Raw genomic sequence first — 26,273 nt, 5'->3', positions numbered from 1 at the left:
GTGTTTCATCTTCTGCCTTTTGTGCTCCTCTGCTGCATTTCAGAGAGCCGTGTTCCTCGTGGAGTGCTCGTTGATCTGTGCAGCACCACGGGCTTTTTTCCAGCGTTTTCCAGGCGTGGGGTTTGGGTACCACTTTGCTGGGCAGTGCTGAGGGTGCAGCAGCAGGGATGGAGGGAATTTGTGTCACCTTTGTGTCCCCACGTGCAGTTTGGGCTCCACAGCATTGCAGGGCTGATGGAACGGCCACGTTGGGAATGTTTTGGAGCTGATGTCGATGCTGAAGCTCCTGAAATGCTGCCTCCATCAGCACGGGAGTGACAAATTGTCCTGACACATCCTGCAGCACAGCCGTGGCTGGTGGGCCCGTCCTGGTGCCGGCTGTGCCCACCCCAGACCTCCACACAAATCCCTCTGGGTTGGCAGAGCGTGGAAAATTGGATCACGAGGCACTGGCTAAGGGGAAATGCTCAGGGTGGCCGGTCCCTTTCTTCCCAAAAGCAAGATTATTCAAAAGCTGGAAGATCTGAGTTTGTCTCGAGCAGAATAATCTTATTTTGTCAGCGCAGCCTGCTGATGAGGCTTGGCTGTGGTGCTGGTGTCCTTTGGGGCAGTGCTGCTAATTTAGCTGTAGGAATGCTCTGACACTTGATGAATGAGTCCGGGAGGAGCCAGGGCAATGGTTTCCACCTGGCTCCCAGTGTTTTCCAGTTTGCTCAGTGGGCTTGTGGCTTGGCTGCTTGACTCCTAGGCTGTGTGCTAAGGTGAGGGGCTGGATTGAGAGGTGGGAGCTTGCAGTGCAGTGCCTGGGGCTTGTGGCGTCCCTCTGGGAGGATGTTGGGGCTGCTGGAATGTGGCAGCAGGGTTTGAAAGGAATTTAGGGGGGTTGTGGCTCTGCACGCAGGTAAAGCAGCCAACCCTGAGCAAGATGGGCATGGCTGATGCCTTCTGGCTCGTTCTGAGGTCTGCAAACCCACGAGTGTGTGGAAAAGCACTGAGAGCCCTTTCTTGGAGCAGAAGGGGCCTCTCTGGCTGAGTTGGAGTAGCTGAGGGGATTGTTCCCCTCTGTACCTGTCCTGCAGCACGGGGAGCCCCAGCTCAGCATCCTGGCTGTTCCCAGCCTCAGCTGAGAGGAGCAGCAGCTCTCTGAGGGCCTCTCCCTCCTGCTGCAGTGGCTGGGCTGGCTTTCTAGGTTTTTCTGCCAATGCAGTGTAATCTCTTCCTACCTCAGGGGCTCTGCTGGCTGGGCTGTGCTGCTCAGGCTCCAGAGCTGGCTGGGTGGTGCCTGGGGCTCACCCCAAGGGCAAATCCCAGGGCTGGGGATGCTCATCAGTAAATTGGGCAGTGCTGGGTGCTGCCTGCCCGTGGAGATGGAAAAGGAAGCGATTGCAGAAGTGGATTGGGCTGCTGGTCATGCAGAGCAGCACAGAGATGTCCCCACTCCCCTGGCAGGAGGATTAGGGTGAGTGGTCTGGGGCAAAGCAGGGTGGGCTTGGAGAAACCTCCCTGAGCACCAGGATTAGGGTGAGTGGTCTGGGGCAAAGCAGGGTGGGCTTGGAGAAACCTCCCTGAGCACCAGGATTAGGGTGAGTGGTCTGGGGCAAAGCAGGTGGGCTTGGAGAAACCTCCCTGAGCATCAGGATTACTGTGAGTGGTCTGGGGCAGGTGGGCTTGGAGAAACCTTCCTGAGCACCAGGATTAGGGTGAGTGGTCTGGGGCAGGTGGGCTTGGAGAAACCTCCCTGAGCACCAGGCTGGCTCAGATGTGCCTTGCCAGAGGTGCAGCCCCCACGCTGGATCACTGCTGGATCACTCCAGGGTGATGTGGAGCTCCTGCTCTGTGCAGGGCTGTTCCCTCCTGGCTGCTCAGCATGAACAGCCCTCAGTCCCAAGCTGTCTTTGCAGCTCACCCTAGGATGTGCTGGATGCAGCAGAATTGTGGCCCTTTAGGAAAGCCCTTGCGAGGTTTGTAAGGTGGGTGAGCTCTGCTGTGAGGGACTGAGTGAATCCGAGTCTCTCTTGGATCTCCCTCCTCCATCTGTGAGCTGGAGCTTTGTTTTACACTGAAATCTGCTGGTTGTAGGCTGGGTTTTTTTTAAGTGCCTGTGGAAAGCATGTGTGGTTTACACTGGAGTCTGGAGGAGAAGTATCTGTGCCTTTAGACTTGAGTGGGTTTTCTTTGCAAGTCTAATGAGCTTTTTTGCTCCTCAGAAATCAATCCGCTGGTTTTCCCTTTTCTTTCCTAGCAGACCAATTAGTGAAGGTGGTCATAACGCAGGGCCTGGCTCCTGTTTTCAGCGTCTCTTCTTTAAATACCCAGGGAAAGGGAGCACCAGGGGATACCTTCTGTGCAGCTAAAAGGATTATTGCTGCACTTGGGCTAATTATTTCCATCTTTGCAGCCTCTCCGCTCTACCTGCCCTGACCTCTCTGCCTTCCCTCCGTGCTGTGCTGCAGAGCAGTGGGATTTTCTCACTTTGGCCAGGGGTTTGTCCCCAAGAAGAGCTCAGGTGTGTTTGGACAGTGCCCCCAGGCACAGGGTGGGACTGTGGGGATGTCCTGTGCAGGGCCGATGATCGATTTGGTCCCTTTCAGATGGGGATATTCCATCATCCTGTGATCCCCAGCTCCGGGTGATGCTCCAGGCAAGGACAGAGGTTGGTGTGGGGCGTGGAGGGGCAGGAAAAGCTGTGTTAACTCTTCAGCACATCACGAGACGGATGAAACCACTCGTATTGAGGGGTTTGAATAGCACGTGTGGGACTTGAAGGGCTTTGTGCCACTTATCAGCTGCACTTTGTGGCTCCCCCGCAGCCCCTGCCCCGGGCTGTCTGCCTGGAAGTGCCAGATGTAATTTCAGATGGATTTCATCAGCGGCTCGAGTCAGTTGCCGCAGAATGAAATTCCATGAGGTGTTTGTAAATGACTCGAAACATCTAAAGAAGCCTCTCCTGTGACTCCTGAGGACATCCAGCTCGGCCTGTTTGGGGAGGGCTGGAGATTCGCTTCTGAGATAAACCAACTGCTTTCCGTGCCCCGCGAATGAGAGTTTGCGCTTCTGAAGCTGAAATTGGCGCAAGTAGGGGAGGTGTTCGGAGTGGTTAAATTGTTCCCTGTCCTAGGAAACATTTTATCTTTTCTTTGATTAAAGGTTACTTCAATCCAAGGTTTGTTGGCACGGTCTCAATGGGGAGTGTGCGTTGTGCTCAGAAGCAGCTCTGCTCCTTCTCTGTGAGAAAAAAATGTCATTTCACCTGGGCTTCCTGGGGCAGGAGCACATCTGGCCAGCTGTGCAAGGTCTCAATGTGGAGCGTGTGTGGTGCTCAGAAGCAGCTCTGCTCTCCTTCTCCGTGAAATGGAAATTTCACTTCACCTGGGCTTCCTGGGGCAGGGGGCGCATCTGGCCAGCTGTGCAAGGTCTCAGTATGGAGCATGTGTGTGGTGCTCCTTCTCTGTGAAATGAAATGTCATTTCACCTGGGCTTCCTGGGGCAGGGGGCGCATCTGGCCAGCTGTGCACATTCTCAGCCAAACCACGAGCAGACCAGCGCTGCCACACTCAAATTGAGAGGCCAAGTGATGGGCAATGAGGCTTGTCCTGCCTGACTGCTGTGGATCTCAGGATGAGCCTCAGACAGAAGGAGAAGTGTCTGTTCCTGTTTTTTGCGTTAGTTGGAGACCACGGGATGAGAGGAGAGAGGAGACTGTCCCAAGAGAAGGGATAATCTGCAGGGATTCCTTCCTGGAGGTTGCTCTGTGTTTGTGCCCCCTCAGGGTTATGTGAGGAGCCTTTGTATAAAAATGACATTTATATCTGCAGCTGTGCTTGACTTTGGTATGGTGACAAGAGAAGGGAATGTAAGATTTGGAAATGTGGCTGGTGCTGACCCACCTGGTGCAAAGTGCTGACTCCTCCCTGCAGGAGCCAGTGCTTCATTACCCTCCTCAGATCCTGTTTGATGGGCTGAGAGTGGCTGGGATTGAGTTACCTGTGTGCTTTAAGGTGAGAGGAAACTGAGTGATGTGGCAGAACTGGAGCTTGTCGTGCTCTCTGCTGGCAGCTGTAGTTTGTGGTGTTCGTGAGCCCAAAGCTGGGATTTAATCCAAAATCAGAATTGCCTTTTGTGGTTGATTTTCAGCTCCCACCGACTCAGAATTCAAGGGCAGATTCCACCCTGAGCAAATTCTGCCCTCTGAAGTTACTGCTTATGTGTGGTTTTACCTCCTGCCTCATCAGCATGACAAAGGGTGCTGCCTGGAGCTGCCTGGAGGGATTTGTACGAGAAGCTTTTAACAATGGACGTCTCCAAATTGGACAGAAAACTACACGGTTTTCCCTCAGCATTTCCCGGTGTAATAATGGACAGCCTGGCAGGCGTGAATAGGCAGAAAAAAATAAATTGCTGTTGCGGGGGGGTGAAAAGGAAAGCAGGTAAAATCTGTTCAAACTATGGCATGGCTTGGAGTCACTGCCTGGGAGAGCAGATTTAGAGAGGATGGGACCAGAATGAAGATATTGGGACCAGAATGAGGACGTTGGACAAAGGGAGTGACTCTGAGGTTTGTGGAGCCCTGCAGGTTCTGGTGGTGGGTGGGTGATCCAAAAAGAGCAGCTGTGAGCAGGAGGAGTCCCTGGTTTTGTTCTCATCCTGAGCAGCATCTTGGGCACACCTGGGCCTGCTGTCCTGTCTGCTCTCCTTGCTCATCCATCTCTCCTGCTCCTGCCCCCTCACCCTTCCATATTAAACCCTGCCTGGCAGCCCCAGCTCTGTGCTGGTGCTTGCCTGAGAGCATGGTGGGGACCCGGCTCCGTGCAGAATGTGGAATTCCAGCATCAGGAATTGCTGAGCTGCCTCTTTGTTTCATGATTTTGGAGCTTACTTTGCCTGAGTTCTGCTTTTCCCCCCCCCATGTCAGTAGTAGCTGGATTACTTTGCCAGCTCCTCCCTTCCCCCTGGTTCCTCCAGGCAGGAGGTGAAGAATGAATACTCTTTAATGTGAAGGCACTTTTTAATGCCTAATCTCTCAAATATGTCACTGCTTTTGTGTCTAATAGCAGGGCTTATTGTCAGGGCTGTCTGAGGCCCGTGCTCAGCTCCAGAGCAGGTTTCATTACCCACTGCTGCTCACCTTAGCAGAGGAGTTTTGGACTTTTGGGCTTGTTTGCTCTCTCAGCATCCAGGAGCCTCTCCTTTTTTTTTCTTAAAGGGAAAAATCCTGCTGTGGCGTTTGTGGTGTTTGTGTCCAGGTGAGCAGCACCGGGGAATGCCAGGCTTGGGAGGGAGCTAGGAGTAAAGTGACTTTTTTGTGTAACGATTGCTGCAGCCAGGAAAAAAAAAGCCGTGAATGCCTCTCCTCAGAAAAGGGGCAGCTGTGTGGGGTGGGTGAAGCTTTTGGCTCGGTGGGGACAGCAGAAGGCTCCTGCCTCCCTCGATAAGGGATGACAAAGCCGTGGCTTTAGGTGTGGCCGGAGCCTCTCCAAACAGGCTGGCTCCATTCATCCACGATGAAAACAAGCAGCGCTGACACACCAGCGGCCCTGCATCTTCCAGCCTTTGTTTTAGTGACTGAGAGAGAGCCCGTGACCCCGGGGAACGTGAATGGAGCCCTGGTGAACCGAGAGCAGGAGCGAGATTATTTTGGGGCAGGAGTGATGCTGGGAGGCAGGCGGCCCCTTTGTACATGGCACACATGTGACAGCAGAGCTGCATTTAGAGCTGAAAGAGGATAAAATCCCCGAGGAGCCTGATTGCACCTCGTTTATTTTTAACTAATGTACTGGGGGAGATTGAGCTGGAATTCTGAGACTTGGGGCAGGCTTAAATTCGGACAATTTCGCTCATCCCTGTGAGGGGAAAGGTTGGCACCAACTGGGCTAATTCCTGGGGAAGATGAAGTGCATGTGGATTATGATTTTTTTTTTTTTTTCAACTTTCTCTTCCTTTACCCTTTGGGTTAGGAGGGGAAATAATGGTTTTACAACTCTTAGGCTGAATTTATGGTGCGTGTTCCCATGTGGACTGTCACTTAGTCACAGTGCCTGCATCTGCTTGTGCTCAAATCTGCTCGTTGGCCCCATAAAACTAAAATCAAGACAAGACAGATTGCTGCTTGATTGTCATCCCAAGTGGCCCAAACTGGGCAAAGACCAGCTGGGGAGAGACATCCAAGAGCTCAGTAGGGATGTTTTGGTATAAAGGTTTTTATTTGCTGTTCATCCTTACTGTAAAACCCTCGTTTGTCCTGTGCCTCAGCACGAACTGTGCTCCCTTGTTAGGAGAAATAAAGGTACAAATGCAGCTACTGTCGGGTTTTTGTGTTAGAAGGAAGAGCTCTGGCTCTCAGATTCTGTGATCTTGTGCAGGGTGTGGGGAGCCACAGCCATCTCCCATCACAAGTCCCTTGCTGTTCATGTCATGCAGAACATGGGCAGAAACAGTCACTGGTGCCTTGTTGATCCTTGTGGGATCAACAGCTCCTGGGAGCAGGGCTGGAGCTCCCAGGTGCTGCTTTTGGGGTGCCCACCTGCTTCCCCTGGGCTGGCATGTCCCTGTCCCTCCCCTCCCTGTCAGAAATTGAGGATTCTCTCATCCCCACACTCAGCTCTCCTGCTGATGTTTGTCTGTTTGTTTGTTTTCTCTCTTGAGCTTTTCCAGATTAGGCTTCCCCCCCCCCCCGCGTTTATCTTCTTACTGACCTGATAGAGATTTAATAAAAAAATGGAGCTTTTTGTTTTAGTAAATACAGTTGTGAACATTTTAGGGAACAGCGTTTTTCTGCTGTTATGCAACAACATAAAAAGCAAAACAGAGACACTTGATGAATGTCCTATTGTTTGTTGTCTTTTGGCACTAAAGAATGAAAGATGATGTTGAGGAAACACACTGTGACTTTTGACCTCATCTGAAGGGCCTCTGAGTCATGAAAAACAAAAATAATTCAGCAGAGCCAGACAGGAGCTAAAACAGGCGTGACAGAGCCTGCTCTGGTGGCGTGGTGGCTGCTGGGGTGAGGACAGGTCCTGCTGGAGCCCCGAAAACTGGTGAGATCTGACGTGTTTGCTGCTTTCTAGGCTAAGGAACCAGCGTGTCGGGAATGGCTGAGCCTTCCCTCTGTATTTACAGAGTGTCCTGGTGAGCTCCTGCTGCATTCCAGATCTGCCAGTCCCCCTGGGGAGCTGGAGCTGGGCACGGGGGCCAGGGACTGGCTGGTGCCCAGTTTGGGGTGTCAAGTGGCTGGGAGTGATGGCTTGGTGAAATGAGGACAGTGCATGGAGTGTAGGGGAGGCTGGAACTGGGCTGTTCCAGGCTGGGAATGTTTGTTCCAGCCTTGCTGCTGGACACCCTGTCCTTCCCCTCTGCTCCTCTGGGATGTGTCCCTGATACAGCACCCTGGAACCCACTGCTGCAGTCAGCCTTGGATCCTGCAGGAGGAAAGCAGGGATGGGATCCTGCAGGGATTGCAAAGCAGGGATGAGATCCTGCATGAGGAAGGCAGGGATGGGATCCTGCAGGAGGAAAGCAGGGATGAGATCCTGCAGGGATGGGAAAGCAGGGATGGGATCCTGCAGGAGTAAAGCAGGGATAGAATCCTGCAGGAGTAAAGCAGGGATAGAATCCTGCAGGAGTAAAGCAGGGATGGGATCCTGCAGGGATGGGAAAGCAGGGATGGGATCCTGCAGGAGGAAGGCAGGGATGGAATCCTGCAGGATTAAAGCAGGGATGGGATCCTGCAGAGATGGGAAAGGAGGGATGGGATCCTGCAGGAGGAAAGCAGGGATGGGATCCTGCAGGGATGGGATCCTGCAGGAGGAAAACAGGGATGGGATCCTGCAGGAGGAAAGCAGAGATTGAACCCTTCAGGAGGAAGACAGGGATTTTACCCTGCAGGAGGAAAGCAGGGATTTCACCCTGCAGGATTAAGGCAGGGATCCCTGGGGAGCCTCACCTTGGCTTCTCCCCTGGGACAGGATTTCTGTGGCTGCCAGAGCCATGCCAGCCACGGTGGCGTGACAGTAGCTGCAGCAGATGGTGCCGTTGTCATCGTTTTATTTTCTATCCGTGTGCTGAAACAGCTCAAAAATAACTTCACATATGATGGCCCAATCCATGGAGAATGTTTTCCTGGCCCTGAGAAAATCTCCTGCAACATCAGTGGCCACAAGGCTCTCCTGGTTGTGTCTCATGTGCTCTGGCTGGGATTGCTCACTAGGCTGGAGCTGTGGCATGAAGAATCTTTCATATTTAATATCTTCATTACTGTGGCAGCATTGAATATTCACAGAACTTCTGTCAGGGTGCAGCAAACGTTGTCAGCACTGTGAAATCAAAGAAAGGGGAGCAGCTGAGATCAAAGTAAGCAATAAACACACACCTTGTGTCTCGAAATGTCTTTTTCAAGCCTGAGGCAAAACTTGGTGGGGCTCAGGTGCAGCTGGGTGGTGGCTGGTGCTGGCAGTTTTTGCAGTCCAATGCAGACTGTTTGACCCACGGTCCTGTGAGGCTGTTCCCTGTATATCTCATTGACAGGGTGACTTTTGGGGTATTTCTCAGCTCTTTGATTGGCTGAATTACGTTTCAGGGAGCTCAGGATGGGTGCAGCAGTGCTCAGTGCCCTCCCAGATGGGCTGTACTGGGGGAAATGGGGGTGCTCTGAATCCACCAGCCTGGCCCCGCCCTGGGAGCTGGTTTGGTACCCACTGGAGCATGAAATAAGTTCTGTCAGCTTGTTTCTGGCCTCGTGTTAATGAGGAAGATTGTGGTAGCCATGAGACCCTGCTGGCCACAGGAGCTGCCCTGTGTTTGTGAGGTGGCAATTGTCCCCAGAGCAGGTGAGCCCTGCCTGTCCCCAGAGTGCTCTGCCAGCAGCTCTGTCCTGGGCACACCCCTGACACTTCCAGTGGGCCACACAGGGGAGTGTGGCAGTGTCAGTCGGTGGGGATGGATGTTTTTCTGCTGTCCTCCCTTCAGGCGGTGCAATCTCTCCAAAAGCCATTTCTGCCTCCTCACGGTGATGTTTGCCAGCCAGGGTAAAACAGGCACTCGATGGGGCAGAGCAGCTGCTGTGCCATCCATTGTCCCAATTCATTAAAACTCCAGGGACATTTTTGGGGAATTCTTTTCCCTCTCCCCATCCCTTTTGGTGGCTGGGGCAGCAGTCCGTGACTCTGTCCTGGTGCCTGGTGTTGCAGCCACATCTGGGCACCATCCCAGCCTTGGAAAGGCAGTGCTGGGGGAATATATCAGCCTTCCAGCACTTTCTGTGCAGTGAATAATGGCTGCTACAAGCCCCAGAGCTGTCGAGCCTGCCTTAAACCTGCAGCAGCAGCGGGGAGGAGGCTCTGGTTTGCAGCAGGTTGGGATGGGAAGAGTCAAAGGGAATTAGCTGGTAAATAAGATCTGCCTTCTCTCTGATCCGCTCTACGTGTTCAACTGCTTAAAGGCTTCCCAAGCAAGCAGGATTTTGGGGAGGAGGAATTTATCCCCCCCATCGACCATCTCGGGGCTCGGCGGAGCTGCAGGATGCTGTAGCAGGGGGTGGGAAGAAGAAATCCTCAGGCAGAGCCTGGCAAATCCCTGCCAAAGAGGCTTCTCTCCCCTCTCTGCAGAGAGCCTGCTGGGCACGCTGGGCTGCTTTAAAACTGCTGCTGCCTCCTTTTGTGCTGCCACCTAAGCCCTGCTGAGCAGAGCTCTAATCTACCTAAACTCTGGGCACTTAGGGGCAGCCTGATTTTCGCATCATGTCGTGGCATGAGCTGGGTGATCCGGAGTGCCAGCACCTCCCTGGGCCGTGCCCACCCTGAAATGCCCTCTGAGAGCTCACGGGGAACGCTTGGGGGCTGCACTGGTGCTGGGAAAGGTTGGTCAGGCCAGAAGTGAGAAGGAAATAAGGAATGGGTGGAAGATGAAGGAAGGAAGATCCATTTAATGCCGGGAGATGCTGCAGGTGGAAATGGAGATGCTCAGGCTTTGAGGTGAAGGTGGAGCAGGTCACAGCTGTTTTATTGGGGCACAGAGGGGACGTGCAGGCAAACCCATTCCCCTGTCCTGCAGCTCAGGCCGTGGGCTGGGGTTTTGTGCTGGATAATCTGGTCTCTAATTGCTACCCTGCCCCGAGGCAGCTGCTGAACTGGGCCTAAGCTGATTTGGGACGGCAAATTCTGTTAGTTTAATGCTCAGCAGCCCTGAGGAACTTACCAGCATGTGAGCGAGTGTTCCTTGGCTTTTCTCTGGCCACGAGGCTGCTCTGGGGACCCCCGTGGTGACCCTGGCAGGGCTCTGGGCTGTGAGCAGCTCTGATTTGCAAGGGCTGTGTTGGGGGAATGGAGTGACAGGAGAAGGAAATGGGTGTCCGTGCTGCTGTGGTGAGACTCCTGTGCCCTAAAAGCTGTTCTGCTGTGAGCCCAAAAACCATCTCGTGTCTCTTTGAAAAGTGTCCGGCCCCTGGAGAAAGGGGCAAAAGCTTCACACCTCCAAGGAGTTACTTAAACTATAATAACTATTTAAAAAAAGAAAAAAGAAAACATGCAATTTTGGGACAAGTTCTTTTGCAGCTCTGTCCTGTTGCTGCAACAGGCATTATTTGCCTTTGAACCTAAAAGAAGTTTTCCATCCTCTTGAGTAGATATCCTGAAATTCCATGTAATTTCTCAGCTTGCTGCATATTAGTGCCTGCAATTAATGAGATCATCGTTCATATTCCTTCCTCTGTCAGCTTCTGGGAAGAACAGTACTTGGAGAAGAGCACAAAGGAGATGAAAAGGAAGTTGCTTATGAATTATGAACAGCCTTTCAGGCTGATGTTGTTTCACGGTGCTGTCACTCTGTTTTAATTATGTAATTCAGACGGAATGAAGCTTTTCTAAAGCCCTGTTTGTGTTTGATCACCTTTCAGAGGTAACTTAGCTTAGCTCGTGTTTGTTGAATCTTCATTTTTGACAACAAGAGCAAGTCCTTTGTGCCCCTTCTGATTAAATAATGGGGAGGGAAGATGCTGAGCAGGAGACAATAGCCTAGAGGCTTGGGAGTTACCTGGGTGATCACTTGGGTATTTTGTGGATATTTTGTGGATATTTTATCAGGTTTTTGTGGGTATTTTGCGGGTATTTCGTGGATATTCTGTGGGTATTTTGTGGCTCCATGAGGGGTGGAGCTGCATGGGAGTTACCTGGGTGATCACTTGGGTGTTTTGTGGGTATTTTGTCGGGTTTTTGTGGGTATTTTGTGGATATTTTTTGTGGGTATATTTTGTGGGTTTTTGTGGGTGTTTTGTGGTTTTTTTTTTTTTTTTTGGTATTTTTTTGTGTATTTTTTTGGGGTATTTTGAGGGTATTTTGTGGGTATTTTGTGGACATTTTGTCAGTTTTTTGTGGGTATTTTTTGGGTGTTTTGAGGGTATTTCGTGGGTTTTTTGTGGGTATTTTGTGGCTGGCATGAGGGGTGGAGCTGCTTGGTGGGGCAGTGGTGAGTCCCAGAGTGCGCAATCCCAGCCAGCATCTCCCCGGGTGTTTCACCCTCCTGCTGCTGAAATTTCCTTTTCCTTTTCCTTTCCTTTCCCTGCTTTTTCCTGCCCCTGTGCCCCAGGGCCCCCGCAGCACCCGCAGGCAGCTCTGCCAAGGCCGGGTTTATTTTGGGCTGGGCTGTGTAAATCGAGCCCCTGCTCCAGCCTTGTGATCCCAGAATTGTCCCTGCCCTGCTTGGGGACAGTCCCGGCCGTGTCCCCTGTGCTGTGCCCACTGAGGGGCTCGGGGGGCTGTTCCCCTCTCCTCTGTGCCAGGGCTGGTGGTGCCTGGCACAGATTGGGTGCTCCCGGACCTGCCCTCTCCTCCATGGGGCACCTTGGGCTCACCTTGTCCGCGGCCCCGGGGTTTATCTCCCTTCCACTTTGTGCCCAAGGGTTGAGAGTTTGGGCTCTGAGGGTGCTGGAGGCTTTGTGTGGGGATTTTGGGTTCCCCAGGGCTCTTCTGGGATGTCCTGGCTGTGCCCAGCCCTGCTGCCTCTTTGCTGTAGGGCAGGAATTGCTGCTGCAGTCTGGATGTGGGGCTGGGGACCGAGAGCGCCTTTGGGCTGAGCTAATTGTGGCCTTCCAACGTCTATCTGGGAAATGGGAATATTGAAAATATTTCCAAGGAGCTGCTGTGATGGGACAAGGGAATGGATTCAGACTGAGACAGTTTGGAGTAGATATTAGGAGGATTTTCTTCCCTGTGAGTTTGGGCAGGCTCTGGCACAGCTGGGGCTGCCCCTGCGTCCCTGGCAGTGCCCAAGGCCAGGCTGGACACTGGAGCTGGAGCACCTGGGACAGTGGAAGGTGTCCCTGCCATGGCAGGGTGGCACTGGGTGGGCTTTGAGGTCCCTTCCAACACCAGGAAGTCTGGAAAATGAGAGGTTTGGAGGAGCTGTTAATTATGGGATGGGCTGTTGCTTTTTAGATAGTGTCCCTGGTTAAGGAGAATGGTTCTGCTGGGGGTGGATAAGGTTCTTTGGAGGGTTTGTGCTTTATCTGCCATGAGGAGGGTGCTGTTCAAGTTTATCTCTGTGCAGCTTTCTTTGCTCTAATTATGCATCACTGAGCCATTTCTTCAAGGCGGGGCTGGTTTTACATTTTTAAGAATATTTTAGAATATTTTTTTTTTTCCCCCTTGATGTTATGTTTTTCTCTGAGAAGGATTTCCCCTTCCCCCATTCAAAAGGAAAAACAAAGAGGATTATCACTGTGGGCTTCTTTCAGAATTTTCAGTCCATCTTTGAGAACTGGAATTTAGAATTTTAATAAGATATAAATTCTCTCTGGTCATAGGAGTTCGTTACCTGAGTGAAAACCCAAGGCCAAGCTGAGGCTTTCCCTCCCTCCCGTGCCAGCTGGGGGTGGTTTTGCTCCCTTCTGAGGGTGGCTCAGGCACGGGGGGCTCTCAGGAGCAGCATAGGACGCTGTGCTCCATCTGCTGGGAGATGTTTCTGCTCTCCAGAGCCATCCAGGCCTCTGTGTCTGGAGGAAGGGGCACTGGGGCGTTCCCTGGGCTGCAGCTGGGCTTGAGGTGCCCCCAGAGTGTTTCAGTGATGGACCTGCATGCTCTCAGTCGTGTTTTCTCCCCTGTAACAGGGAGGCAGCTCTTGCTCTCAGATTGTCTCTGAAAAATTAATGTCAGCGTCCTCCCGAGCTGCATTGTGCCGTGCCATGGTGGGAGTGGGGGCTGGCCCTGAGCAGGGACAGGCAGGGAGCAGCATCCCAGCTGCTCTGCACTGCCCTGGCCCTTCCTTTGTGCTGCAGAGCCCTGGCACTGGCTGGCCAGGGCAGGCAGGGGACGCCAGCCCTGCCCACAGCAGCCTCTGCTGAACCACAGCACCGGGGCTGCAGCCCTGCATGCCCAGAAATGCAAGGACATCCCCAGGCTGCAGCCCTGCATGTCCTGGAGAAGTGCAAGAACTTCCCCAAGTTGCATGCCCAGGAGAAGTGCAAGGTTTCCCCCAGATTGCAGCCCTGCATGCCCAGGGGAATTGCAATGCTTTCCCTGGGCTGCAGCCCTGCATGCCCAGGAGAAATGCAAGGACATCCCCAGGATGCAGCCCTGCATGCCCAGGAGAAGTGCAAGAACTTGCCTTGGCTTCAGCCCTGCCTGCCCAGGAGAAGTGCAAGGTTTTCCCCTGGCTGCAGCCATAGAGAATTGCAATGTTTCCCCCAGGCTGCAGCCCTGCATGCCCAGGAGAATTGCAATGTTTCCCCCAGGCTGCAGCCCTGCATGCCCAGGAGAATTGCAATGTTTCCCCCAGGCTGCAGCCCTGCATGCCCAGGAGAAGTGCAAGGTTTTCCCCTGGCTGCAGCCATAGAGAATTGCAATGTTTCCCCCAGATTGCAGCCCTGCATGCCCAGGAAAATTGCAAGCTTTCCCCCAGGAGAATTGCAAGGTTTCCCCCAGGGGGATGCTGTCCTTGCAGCCAGCACATGAACCTTCACCAAGCAGTCCCCTCTGCTTGGTGCCCCAGGAAATTGTCCAGAAAGGCCAGAAAGGACCAGATGTGGGCAGACACCTGAGTGCTGGTCTCCAAAACACACCTGGGAGGGAGTGAGGAGAGGAGGCAGAGTAAGGAAACAGCATCATTTAAATGCAGCACAGCAGATTTGGGTGTTTTACACTCAGGTTTGTGCCTAGGTTGCTTTTTAACACTATATTTTAGCATTTCAGTGCTGTAAATAATATCAAGCATCAGCAAAATGAGGCCTGGATATAATCAATATGATCCTTTCAGCACTTGGCAACCATATGTCCAAATAATTAGGGCCCACCAATTAGAGCAAAAATTAGATACGTAATTCTTTCTTATTTTATCCCTCCATTTTTATGGGTGATTTCATTCCAGTGCAACCTTGGTTCTCCAGTCCTGTCCAATGGCTTTGTAGCTGTCTAAGGCAGTAATTAAATTGCAGAGTCATCTTGCTAAGGCTTAAAAAAAGCCGGGTGAGAGATCTGGTTACTGGCCCTTGTGTGGTTCCATACATGCAGTTAATTTATTGCCAGCAGACAAAACCACAAGTTTCCTCCTTGCTGCTGGAAACCTGAGCTCCACTGCTGAGCATGTGATCACTCTAATAGCTGATTATTAATCACTGCCGATGGCTGTAATTAACCAGCTCTTAGCTAAAAGCTCTGTCTGTCCATCCAGCACAGAGCACCCTGCACCGGGGGCAGATAATGGTTGTTGGAGGTTTCATTTCCTTTTGCAGATCGAGGGCTGGGAGGTTTGGCACCTTCCTGCTCCCACCCCTGCCCTGTTTGCTTTGCTCTGTGCCATGCTGGGGCTCTCTGAGCCCTGCAGGAAGGGTTTGGGGTTAGAGCAGGGGCTGTGCTGTCCCCTCACAGCCACAGCTGAGTGAGCCCCTCTCCCCAAAGAGTCCAGAATCCATCCTTGGATAGTCCTGGTGTCCCCCCATCCGTCACTTTTGGGTGGTTTTTAAGGTGATGGGTGTGTTGTGGTAGCTGTGTATCCCTGCTGGTGTGCCCACAGGGGTGGAGGGATCCCCTCCCGCAGCAGCATCACCCCTCACCAGCAAATCCAGCTCTTGGCAGACTGGTTAAACTGGGAAATGCAGAGTTTGGAGCGTGCACAGGAGTCAGCCAGCACTTACCCTGCTGCTCTCAGGGGCAGAGCTGTGCCAGAGCAGCGTCCTGGGTGCACCAGGGTGCTCATTTTGCTTGGCACATCTTAAATACTCCTGGAACCTGAATGCAGCTGGCAGGAGCTGCCTCTGTGTGTGCTGTGAGGGATGCAGTGACTGGCACATGCTTGTGCAGGACTGCCCAGACCTTCCCTTGGCTCCTCTTGGGTCAGGTTTTGCCTAATGGGTGTCAGTTTTTACTCTCCTTTTCAGGTACCTTTGCTGAGAGGTGGCAGAGCAGCCTCAGGACACCACCATGATGGAGGATCACGCACCTGGCCAGGAAAAACACTTCTCGTCAGGTGAGCACGTCCAGGAGGTGCTGAAGGACCTGCCTGGGCCAAGGAGGGAGAGGGAGAACACCCTGGTGGTGTGAGGGGACCTTGGAAGGACGCTGAGGGTCAGCCAGGGCACCACAGGGAGCCCACAAGGTGCTCCAACATGCGCGGTGCTGGCAGAATGCTGCTCGTGGATCTCGCTGTCCATGGAGCAGAACAAGCCCAGCCTAGGGGGGATCCCACTGCTGCAGCTTTGCGAGTGTGTGCTGGTGTCCACTCCTCAGTTTGCTCAGGAAGCACAGCGCTGGTTTTATGTGGGGTGATTTATTTGGGGTCACTTATTTGGGGTCACAGCTTGCTGCCTGCTTTCCTCACCTGCACAGGGACCTGGGGACAGCCGAGCAGGGAGCTCTGGGAGTGGGGGCCATGACAGAGTCCTCCTCACCGTATTTCAGACCTGCATTCCTTCAGAAGCTTTTCCTTTCTCATTCCACCGTGCTCCACAGCTGAGCTTGGAAACCCGCACTGCCAGCAAACCTGGTGGGACTCACTCCTGGCTATGCTCCATGTAAACATCATCTTAATTTCCTTTTCTTGAGGTGCTTTGGACGCCTCTTTGGCCAGATAAATGGATGGCCTCTGTCCTGGAGAGCATCCAGAGCCTCCATTCGTCCTGGCTCTGCAGCACTGCGGTCCGACAGCTCCTCTCAGCTTGTCTCACACACCACAGGCTCACAGGGATTTCGCTTCTTCTTCCCCCGATCACTTTTCCCAGCTCTCATTATTTGATTTGCCCGCACCCTTGCTGAGGGGAGACTTGTGCCTCTTGCCCTGCTCTTCCAGAGGACTTTTGCCACCGTTTCTTGGCACAGAACGTTGTCCTGCTCCAGCCCTGTCACAACCACGGGCTGGTTTGCAGTCCTGGCAGTGCTCAGCCTGCTCTGGGAGGGAGGGAGAGGACAACAGAGGCTCAGAAGCTGCACATCTTTCCTCCTTATGTTGCTGAGATCTCCTTGCCTGCTTGTGCCATGCTTTGCTGTTTCTGCCTGCCCGGTTCACCGGGCTTTTCTTTTGTTTCCTTTTGTTCCTTTTGGTGGTCACCCTGGTGCTTTTGGTTGGCATTTTCACGCTTTGCTTGCTTTAAGCTCAGGTGGTTTTTACTCTCCAGCTGCAGCTTCTTGCAGCTGTGGCTCTGGGCAATGAGAGTTGGTAACCCCAGGCCCCAGGTGATAGCCAAGGACCTGTTGTAAGTATTTGAATGTTTTCCAGGCTATCCCCTTCAGATACCAGTCGATGATGGATCGGATGAGCCTGTTTCTGAAACTTCTGACGCTAAGAGCACCCCAACTACGGAAGGTGGGAGCTCTTTGACTTTCTGCTTGGGAACCACCATGGATGGGGTCGTGGTCAACCTCACCACAGAGTCCCCGTGCCGTGTCCTGGTGGGGTTTCTCAGGAGGAGAATCCCCTTTGTTGGTCTCGTCGCCAGTGGTGTTTGGATGAGGTGGATGAGGTGCAGAGTGGGCTGGAAAGCAGAAAGGTGAATTGTTCTCAGGAAGATGCTGGTGGTTTGTGTCCTGCAAGGCCCTGGCAGTGCAGTCCTGTGTGGAGTGACACAGCTTTGTGTCACTGTGCCCCCCAGGTCCTGAGTGCCTCGTGGGTAGAAAGGCTCTCATTCCAGAGACTTGCTCACTGTTGTAATTACCTTCACTTTTTGCTGCTTTAATCCCAAGAATCTGCCTTTGGAGAGGTGAGGTAGAGGCTTTAGCTTGCAGAATTGTTCTGAAAGGAAGGAAGGCTGGGCAGAAATGCTGAGCAGTCCCAGCCCTGTCCCACTGGAGGCGTGGGCTGAGTGATTGTTGGGAAAGTGCCTCAGGAAATCGGGACACAGAACCCATCTGGTGCAGGAGGGGATGTTATCCTGCTTTGCAGTTGGAGTGGGGCTGCCAGGACGAACAGCCAGGTGGAGCTGGGTGTCCCTGTGTCCCAGAGCACGGTGCAGCCACCCTGGGCTGCTTGGTGCAGTCAGGGGAGCTCTTCTGTCCTGCTCCAGCCCAGCCGTGTCTCCATGCAGGATTGCTGCGCACCGGGGGCTGCTCTCAGGGCTGGATTTCTGGACAAAAAGGCCAAAAATCCTTCAGAAGCCTAGGGAGAACATTGTGGCACACTGTGTGCCAGGGGGCAGCTCACGGTGTCCCCGTGGCTCTGGCTTTGCTGTGCCATGCTCAGTTGTTCCCTCCACCAGCTCTGAGTGCTTCTCTGAGCAGCAGAAAGTTCTTCAGGCCCGTCCTGGCCTCCAGAGAGCTTTGCCCCCCAGCAGCTGTGTGAAAGCTGTGTTGTTTTTCAGATGCCACAGCACCTTTAGTGGAGGAAGGAGACCACGAGGAGCAGGGTGGTGCGGAACAGCACGGGGAGATCCCAGAAGGAACCACAGGTGAGGGAGACCAAGGTGCAGCTTCATCTCTTGCTGCAGGCAGAGCAGAGAGCTGGACTGGTCGGTGCTGTGAGACAGCACCACCAAACCTCTCACAGGGACACTGCTCCCGGTGCTGCTTCCTTCTTCTGCAGAGCATTCCTCACTCAGAGCTGTCCTCTTGCCTTCCCCATCCTCGGGGAGCTCGCAGCCTTTTCTTCTCTCTTCCTCTGCTCCACATCTGACCATCCTTCTGCCTGGTGGCTCTGTGGTGGCTCTGGCTCCCACCTCCAGGCTCCCACCTGCAGTTCTGGGTTGTTGCTGTGCCAGCAGCCCCTGGGTGCCTGTCCTGCAGCTCCTGGGCTGTGCCCAGCCCCGCGGGTGTCTTTGGAGTGGCAGGTGAAAACCAGGCCACTGCAGCAGCGCTGTTGAGGGTAATGCAGAGGGAGTGAAGGGACTGATTCAGCCCTGTGGGCACTCACTGCACCTGGGCCTGGTTTTCCAGGGAAGGACGGGGCCTTCCAGAGGCAGAGCAGGGAGTGACTGTGGCAGTGCTGTGTGTGGGAGGGCAGGTCTGTGTGTGAGAAATGGGTACGTGTCCCCTGTGCCATAGCCAGTGGAAGCATCAGGCAGGACCTGAGAAAAGCAGCGGGTAGAAAAGGGCTTCTGCCAGGGCCAAGCACTGAAACAAACTCACAGCAGTGAAATCTCTGTGCTGCATCCACTCCCCGAGGTGCTGGCCGAGCCCTGGGCTGAAACACGGGGGCTCTGGTGCAAGATCTGACTGTCCCAGTGTATCCTGAGCTGCTTGGAAACCAGAAGAAGTGCTAGTGTGACTGGAGAAGTGTGGCATACCAATATCACTGTTTAAGCTAGTTTGAAGGTAGCCATAGAATAAACTGAAAAAAATGCTGGTGGAGACAAGCCATCATCACTGTGAAGAAAACCATGCTCCTCTGATGTACCTGTAGTGCTGAAATTCAGGATTTCTCTAGATTTGTGTCAGGCTTGGAATTGCTGGTCTCACACAGCCTTGGCAGGGTTCACAGGTGGGTCACAGACACCAAAGAAGGTGAGCTCAGGTAAGAGACATTCACGGGAGTGCTGCTGGCCATGTGGAGGCCGGGTGGGGGTAGAAGAGGATGTGCATCCACGAGTTTCCTTGCTCCTTAACAGCCTGTTTTCTGCCTGGAAGAGCTTGTGCTAACCTGCCATTTAGGATGTGGAAGCTGGTGAAACACTGCTCTGCTCTGTAGAGCAGGGGCTGAACAGATCTACCCAGATCCATCGTCGGTGTGGGGAGATTTCCTTTCTGTGGTACAGCAGAGATCCTGCTCCTTCTGCTGGGCAGCCTCAGCAGGGAGGCACATTCCTCCTCCAGGCACTTCACCTTAACTCTTGTTTTGACCATGTTTTTCCCCTTCTTTCTCCGGCCTGGGAGCAGCTGAGGAGGCGGGCGTGGGAGCCACTCCCAACCTGGAGGACCACGCTGCAGGAGATGCCACTCAAGGTGGGTGAATTGTCTGCCACTGGCACCAGCTGGGGCTGCCCACGTGTGCAGCTGGTTGGTGGTGCCTTGGGGGTTCTGTTCTGTGAGGAAATGCTGTGCCCTGCTCTGCAGCTGTGCAGTTCTGCCTGTTCCTGGCAGAGCAGGGCCGTGCACACGCGGGATGTTCCAACACACTCATTCCAGCTCCTCATACACCACATTTCCCTCTCAGATGGCCAAAGTCACGGTGTTTGTTTGTCCAGCTGTAAAACCAGGGCGTTCTCCAGGCTGGGAAAGCTGATGGACAGAGCTGGGATGTGCTGGGGCCGGAGGAGCTGCTCACATTGAGCAGAGGCAGTGCAGGCCCTGTTCTCCCACATGAAACCAGCAAATTGTTTAATTACTGTGACTTTCCAAAGTAAAACAGGACTCAAATCTGCTCACTCTTCCCTGACTTCCACATTAAGGGAGTTTTCTCCTCATCCCAGTCTTGGGGAATGTGGGTGAAGAAGGCAGGCCTAGTGGGCAGTGAGTGTTCTGTTCTGTTCTGTTCTGTTCTGTTCTCACAGCATTCATTTTGTGTCTGCTTGGAAGGGCTGAAAATCACCCAGGGACCATTTGGCTACCTGGAAAGTTTCTCTTGACTCCCCTCAGTTCAGACTTGATGGAAAATTGGTTTTCCCAAAGCCCCCAGTGCTGGTTTGATTCCATGGGGCAGACTTAGGGGTTGGGACACCCTGTGCTGTTTCTGTCCTGCCTGCACTGCACCCCACAGCACTAATTTATTGTGCTGCTTAAAATCTTACTCAAAAGCCATTTTGTGAAGCAGTTTGCTGTGCAGAAAACACAACAAATGCAGTTCCTCTTCATGTCTCCATTAGTGCACTTAGACATCCATGTCTTTTACAGAAGTAAATAGGTTTTGCCTTCTCAGCTCAGGGCAGAATTCAGGTTGTTGCTGCTTTCCACACAGAGATGAGCACAATTCTGTGCACTCTGCTCCCTGCAATTAGAATAAAACCTTTGCTTGCCTGGCCAGTGGTTTTTGGACTGTCGGCTCTTCTAAATATGAAACAGTGGCTCCATTATAAAAAAGAAATCAGGATTGTTAGTGGAGGGGTTGAAGTTCTCTCTGCCCTGGTTTTAGTGCTGTTTCTCACCAGGTTTTTACCAAGCCTTTTCTGCCCTGTCCTGGCATCTTTCAGCTGTCACATACGAGCTCTTGGTGTGGTTGTTTCACTTAACTGTGATGTTCTCTTTAATTAGGAAGGACACTGATGAAAGACCAAGTCGCTCTTGACTTCATCTTTTCTTATTTCAGTCTTGTTTGTTAATCTGCCAAAGCCACAGTTATGATCTCAGGGCTCTGATTTAGGCTCTGTCCCTGATCAGTGCTCAAACAAAGAGTCCTTGAAGCTGAACCAGCTCATAATGCAAGAGGCACATTCTGACAGGGCTGGTGGCTCCAAAGCAATGTTCCCAGGTGGATCCTCCATTGCTCAGGGCATCTTTCCTTCATCTGGAGGGATTTCCAACAGGAAAGCTCCAGCTCAACTGGAAGATCTGGCTTCATGCAGCAGTTGTTGGGTGGGATTGTAGAGGTCTGTGTCACGCACAGAGCAGTGACAGAACAGAATCCCCTCTTCCACACACACACACCATAAAAGAAAGGAGAATCAGACAAATCTTGGACAAATCTTTGTCTCTGTGGCCTCAGGTTCTGGGGCTCAAATGTCACCCAGCCCAAGCGATGGCAGAGCAGCAGCACTGGAGCTCTCGGGGGTCCCAAACTGCTGTGGCTGCAGCCACGTTCTTCTCCCCAGTCCTTGCCCTGCTCTGGCATGGCATGGGAGTGCCCTTCCCAAGCTCCTGGGCAGTGGGAATGATCCAAGGGCAGAGCAGAGCTTGTTTGAGCTCAGAAGCCAGGGCTGTGTGTGCCTGAGCATCTCCCAAGGGGAGGGGAGGCCAGCAGGGCTCTGTGAGGTCAGGAAGGAGGGCAGGGCTCTGGCCCTTGGGGCAAGAAGAGGTGGGCACTGACCACCAGACTGATGGCCCAGAGGTGGCGTTGGGGAAAATGGGAATGTTCCTGTCTTCTGGAAACCACTACAGCTCGACCAGCTCAAGCAGTGCAGGGTGAACCCAGCAGGAGTCTGATCTCAGGTGCTGTTCCTGATTCCCGTGGGGATCAGAGCTCTCTAAAGGCACAAGCCACTCTAGGAGTGAGTTTTCTGTTCAGTGTGTGGGGGGGTGGGACTCGCTTTTACCCTTGGTTGCCAGTGGAAATGCTGAATCTCTCCCGTTCCGTGATGTTTGACATGCCTGTGCTAATTTCTTGCCCATGCTTCACACCCCACGTCTCCAGCTCCGGGCGAGCCGGGCTCTGCCAAGCTCCAGCCTGGCCCTCAGGAGCGTGTGGGAGAGGCAGGGAAAGGTGCCAGCCAGCCCCCAGAGCAGGGGCTGGGCCCTCAGCAGCCGCCCCTGCCCCGTGAAGCCAAGGCTCCAGCAGCAGCTCCCACCAGGATCGAGGTCACCATCCCCATCCCCCTGGACATGTACCAAAGCTCTGGAGGCAGCAGTGCAGAGCCAGAGCTGGGCCTGGCAGGAGCAGGAGGCACAGGTGACCTCAAGGATGGACCTTTGTGTGCCAGAGCCACCATCAAGGAAGGTTCTGGTGGACGGGAGAGGGATGAGGGCCGGGATGTTGATGAAACTCCTGGGCAGGGGTTGCCTTCCCTCGTGGATCAGCGCGTTTCTCCGGGACCTGAAAAGGGCTCGTGGCCAGCAGCTGCCCAGGAGACTCGTGAAGAATCTGATGGAGAAAACAAGTCCAAAGGTGTCCTCAGAGACACCCCAGGAGAGGCACTTGTGGTCGAAGCTGAGTCACATAAAGCAGGAGAGGACCAAGAGGAGAAGCGAGAGCTGCTGGGGGGAGAAGGAGGCGCAGACACCCCCCTGCCAGAGCCTTCTGGAAGTGTCCCCCAGAAAGAAGCTGAGCCCAAGGAGGGAGAAGACTCTGGGCCCGTGCTGGAAACAGCCAAACTCGCTGCTGAGGCAGAGGATGGTGTGAAGGATGAAGATGCTGCCCTGGGAGAGGCTGTGCCAGCCTCGGGTGCCCGCCGGCCGCCCCGGAGGAAGCCGGGTGGGATTGCCACGGACAAGGGCAGCCGTGTCCCTCTGCTCAAAGGTGTGTGCTCCAGCACTGCAGTGCTGCCACCGGGGCTGCTGCTGCTGCTGCTTGGAGCTGGCCTGGAGCTGTGACTGACCCAGAGCGCTGCTGCTCCCTGCCTGCCCTCCCTCCTCACTCAATCCTGGCCTGGATTGACAGACCCCCTGTGCTGCGGTTCCCCGTGCCTTGCATGGTGCTGCCGTGTCCCTAATCACGCTTTTTTCACCTGTTTTTTGTTTTGATTCCCTTGGATCTGTTGGGTGGGCGCCTTAAGTCCCACCTGAGAAGAGGAGGACGCGGACGTGGCTCTGGCATGGTGGCGTGGGGCTCACCTGGCGTGTGCAGCTTGTTCCAGCAGGACACGTGCCATCTGGTTTGCATGTCTGCTCCAGTAACTCTTGGGGCCGGCTTCCCTAAAGAGGAGGGAGGAGGAAAACAGGCAAGGATGGCAGGTCTAACCGTGGAAAGGCTCCCACGCTGCTCCTGTTTCTTGTACTTTCCCCTTGTATATCGCTGCTGACTGCTGCTGGAGGCAGCAGGGCCTTTTCCCACTGCCAGGCATGTCCATTGCTCTTCCAAAGCATCCTGCTGCCACCCCAGCCCTGGATGGGTGTCCCTGGGTGTGCCAGCTCAGTGCTGGCTCTGGGGGCTCGGCAGGAGCTGCCTGTGAGGCATTGAAACACTGTGTGGGGCTGGGAGGGCAGCCTTGGGTAGAGCTTTGAGCTCACCGCTCAGTGCTCGAGCATCCCTTAGACCTTTCCTTTGTGTCCTCCACCTCTCCTGGGTTCAGGAGTGTCCCAGGGGCCCAGCTCAGTGGCCAAAGGCAGGTTGCTGTGAGCTGTGGTGAGGAGCCAGGGCAGCAGCACACGACACGCTGGTGTCTCACCTGTTGTACCTCAGCCCTGGCTCTCCAGAGCAGGTCCTGGGGGCAGGTCTGCCTTTTCCCCCAGCTCCACACATCCCACAGGCTGGCTTGGCTGCTCCCATTGGCCTGGGGATGCTGCTGGGCTTGGGGCTCAGGCAGGAATTGTGGATGGAGCTTTTTCCCCCGGAGCCAGAGCTCATCACTCATTTCTCCTTGTTCCCTGCGGGATCTGCAGTGTGCAGCTTCCCTCGTGGGCTGCAGGCACTGGCATGGCTTGCACTGGAGCCTGGCACCACAGCAGGGTGGGGAGGCACTGCCCAGAGCCAGCCAGCCTCTGATTCAGGAGGAGAAGTTCAATTATTTAATGGTCTTTCCCTTAAAGGCAGAGATGCTTGGTGGCTGCTTGGCTCCAGTTCAGCTGAATTTGGGAGGGCTCAGGGCTGGATTAACAGCATTCATGTCATCAGCAAAGGGCTGATCCCCCAGGATGCGTTTCCCAGCGCTGGGGAGAATATCAGCAGCTTCTCCTCCCAATTAGTTGAAGACGGGGTGGAAATGGCTTTGTAGTGAGTGCCTCAGAGTACAAACTGTATCCCCTCCCCATTCCTGATCTCCTAATTAGACTGACCCAGGTGGAAGGGGCACGGTGCTGGGAGGCAGAGAGCAGCCTGCCAGGAGAGGTGGGAATTATCAGCAGCCAGGGATAAAAGTGCTCTGCAACACCAACTGAAGGACCCCTTAAACGAGATCACAGCGCTGCTGGACTGGGGCTTCCTCCAGTTTGGGTCCCTGTTTATGTAATTGTTAGAACAAGTGAGTGTTCCAGAGGGTTGAAGGGAACTTTCTGTGCTGAACTGGGTGGATCCTGCAGGAGCTGGGTGGAAATCTGGGCGGAATTCTCCCTCACAAACCTCCCTGGTGTGTCTGGTCCCCAGTGCTGACTAACACAGCATCATCTGCCGGCTCACAAATGTGATGTGGAGTAGTGCAGGGATTTGTGCAGGAGGCGGTGACACCGTCACATCTCTGAGAGCTGTATTGAGGGGCAGGGAGCACCCCCAGCAGGGTCTGGAGTTTCTGACCAGTCCCAGGAGGTGTAACTGTGTGTTTCCATCTGTCAGGTCGTGCTGACAAGGAAGGGACCGAAGCTGATGAAAAGAAACCCAAGGTAAGCTAAAAACCAAAACCAGGGGTGACACCTGTCCATGTTCTGGCTCCTCTCCTGCCCTCCTGCCTCTCAGGAAACCTCCCCATTATGTTCCATTTTTCCATTTGTTTCAAACAATAAATTTGTTTTTATTTTTCCTTCCCTCCCCTGGGTTTGGATGGTGCAATCCATGGGTGCTTTGAGGGTGAGGAAATGATCCAAATCTGAATCAAGCACGTGGCTCATGGGCTCGGGTGGGAGGTTGGAGAAAGCATTTTATCAGCCCAGGGCTGAAAAGCAGCAGCTGACCTTGGGGCAGGCTCAAAACTGCACTGGGGACAAGCATAACTGTGAAAAGAGCAAAACATGGAATTAAAACATTAAATTAAATAATCCAGATTGTAGAATACCCTGAGTTGGAAGGGATCCACAGGAATCATCAAATCCAGCTCCTGGCTTGCCCAGGACAACCCCCAGAAAGATGCTGTGTTGTGCTGTGGGTGAGGAACAGAGTTTAGTAATGGGCAAATCCCAGAAGTTAAACAATATCTGTCACTCTGGTAATTTGGAGGAGGTTTAGCTCAGCTGGCCATTATCCTGGTTAGTGCCTGGGTGGGATAATGGACAAGCTGAGGGGAAAGGCAGCGGGTGAAGAGTTAAAAATGAGGAATAGAATCACTTTCTAACACTAAAATTGGGTATTTCTCTGTGTACAGCCCTGGCAGTCCCTACCCCACACCCAGCTCTGTATTGCACCTTCTAATCCCATTTAATGTCGCCGATGGATCCCATTTTATTTCCCTGCCATGCTGATTTTCCTTTGTTGTTTTTTTTTTGTTTGTTTGTTTGGTTTGTTTGTTTGTTTGTTTGTTTTTTTCCCCATTTCATTTCATCTCATTTCATTTCCACGTCCAAGAAATCCTCACCTTGCCCTGCCAACCCCTGTGGCTCCAGTGCCCCCATGCAGCACGCAGCCCCTCCGAAAGCAGCACCCAGTGCCTCCAAAGCACCCTGCAGCCCTGCCAGTGCCACCCCCCGGCCTGCCAGCACAGGAATGCAGGAAAGCAGAGCCAAGGTAAGGGACAGAGGCCAGGGCAGCACCTGAGGGCGTTCCTGGCATTCCTGGCTGCTGCAGGTCCCTCCCTGTCCCTGGAGAGGGGAATGTGCTCCCTGCACCCGGGTTTGGTGCTGGGAGGGCACAGCACACAAAGGGCTCCGTGCTGCAGGTGTGCCCCCGTTCCCCTGTCCCTTTGTGCCCCTCCTTGTCTGGCAGCTCTGTGTCTGTGTTTCACAGGTGGGTTTGAGCTGTGCCAGAGCTGCAGGTGCTGCACATTCCATGGCCAGTCCTGCAGGGTGAACAGAACCTCAGAGCTTTCTCCCTTTGTGCCATTCAGGCACGTCAACACACCCATGGGGAAGGCACAGGGGGTGCAGGCCACACAGAACCTGGAATGGTTTGGGTCAGAAATGAGATTAAATCTCATCCAGTGCCACCCCTGCCATAGCAGGGACACCTCCCACTGTCCCAGGGTGATCCAAGCCTTGTCCCAGCCGGCCTTGGGCACTGCCAGGGATCCAGAGGCAGCCACAGCTGCTCTGGGCACCCTGTGCCAGTCACCGATGCTGTATTTTTACATATATGCATTACATTACGTACATAAATACATAAATACAGAATTTATCTCCTGTACAAAATTTTGGCAAAACGGGTGAAACCAAAGGATGAAATTCAGAGAGCAGAGGTGTAGCCAAGCCAGGTGTGAGGGT

At 53.6% G+C, this 26,273-nt stretch overlaps 1 protein-coding gene across 6 annotated transcripts in view; it reads left to right on the top strand.

Moving 5' to 3' along the window:
* The window catches only part of MAPT (microtubule associated protein tau), a 43,281-nt gene that overhangs the window by 2,696 nt on the left and 14,312 nt on the right, over positions 1–26,273 (top strand). For 3 of the 6 annotated variants that reach the window (XM_058820384.1, XM_058820382.1, XM_058820383.1), the window contains exons 2-8: positions 15,362–15,450; positions 16,696–16,782; positions 17,774–17,860; positions 19,284–19,349; positions 21,691–22,512; positions 24,481–24,527; positions 25,423–25,581. In XM_058820384.1, the coding sequence (XP_058676367.1) occupies positions 15,405–15,450; positions 16,696–16,782; positions 17,774–17,860; positions 19,284–19,349; positions 21,691–22,512; positions 24,481–24,527; positions 25,423–25,581 (1,314 nt within the window). In that variant the 5' untranslated portion in view covers positions 15,362–15,404. The remainder of the gene's footprint in view (positions 1–15,361; positions 15,451–16,695; positions 16,783–17,773; positions 17,861–19,283; positions 19,350–21,690; positions 22,513–24,480; positions 24,528–25,422; positions 25,582–26,273) is intronic. The other 3 variants (XM_058820387.1, XM_058820386.1, XM_058820385.1) reach the window with 2 other exon arrangements.

Source organism: Ammospiza caudacuta, chromosome 27 (genome assembly GCF_027887145.1).
Source record: "Ammospiza caudacuta isolate bAmmCau1 chromosome 27, bAmmCau1.pri, whole genome shotgun sequence".
Lineage (NCBI taxonomy): Eukaryota > Metazoa > Chordata > Aves > Passeriformes > Passerellidae > Ammospiza > Ammospiza caudacuta.
Note: the sequence above shows the minus strand (reverse complement) of the source record. Positions and strands in the feature narration are given on the sequence as shown.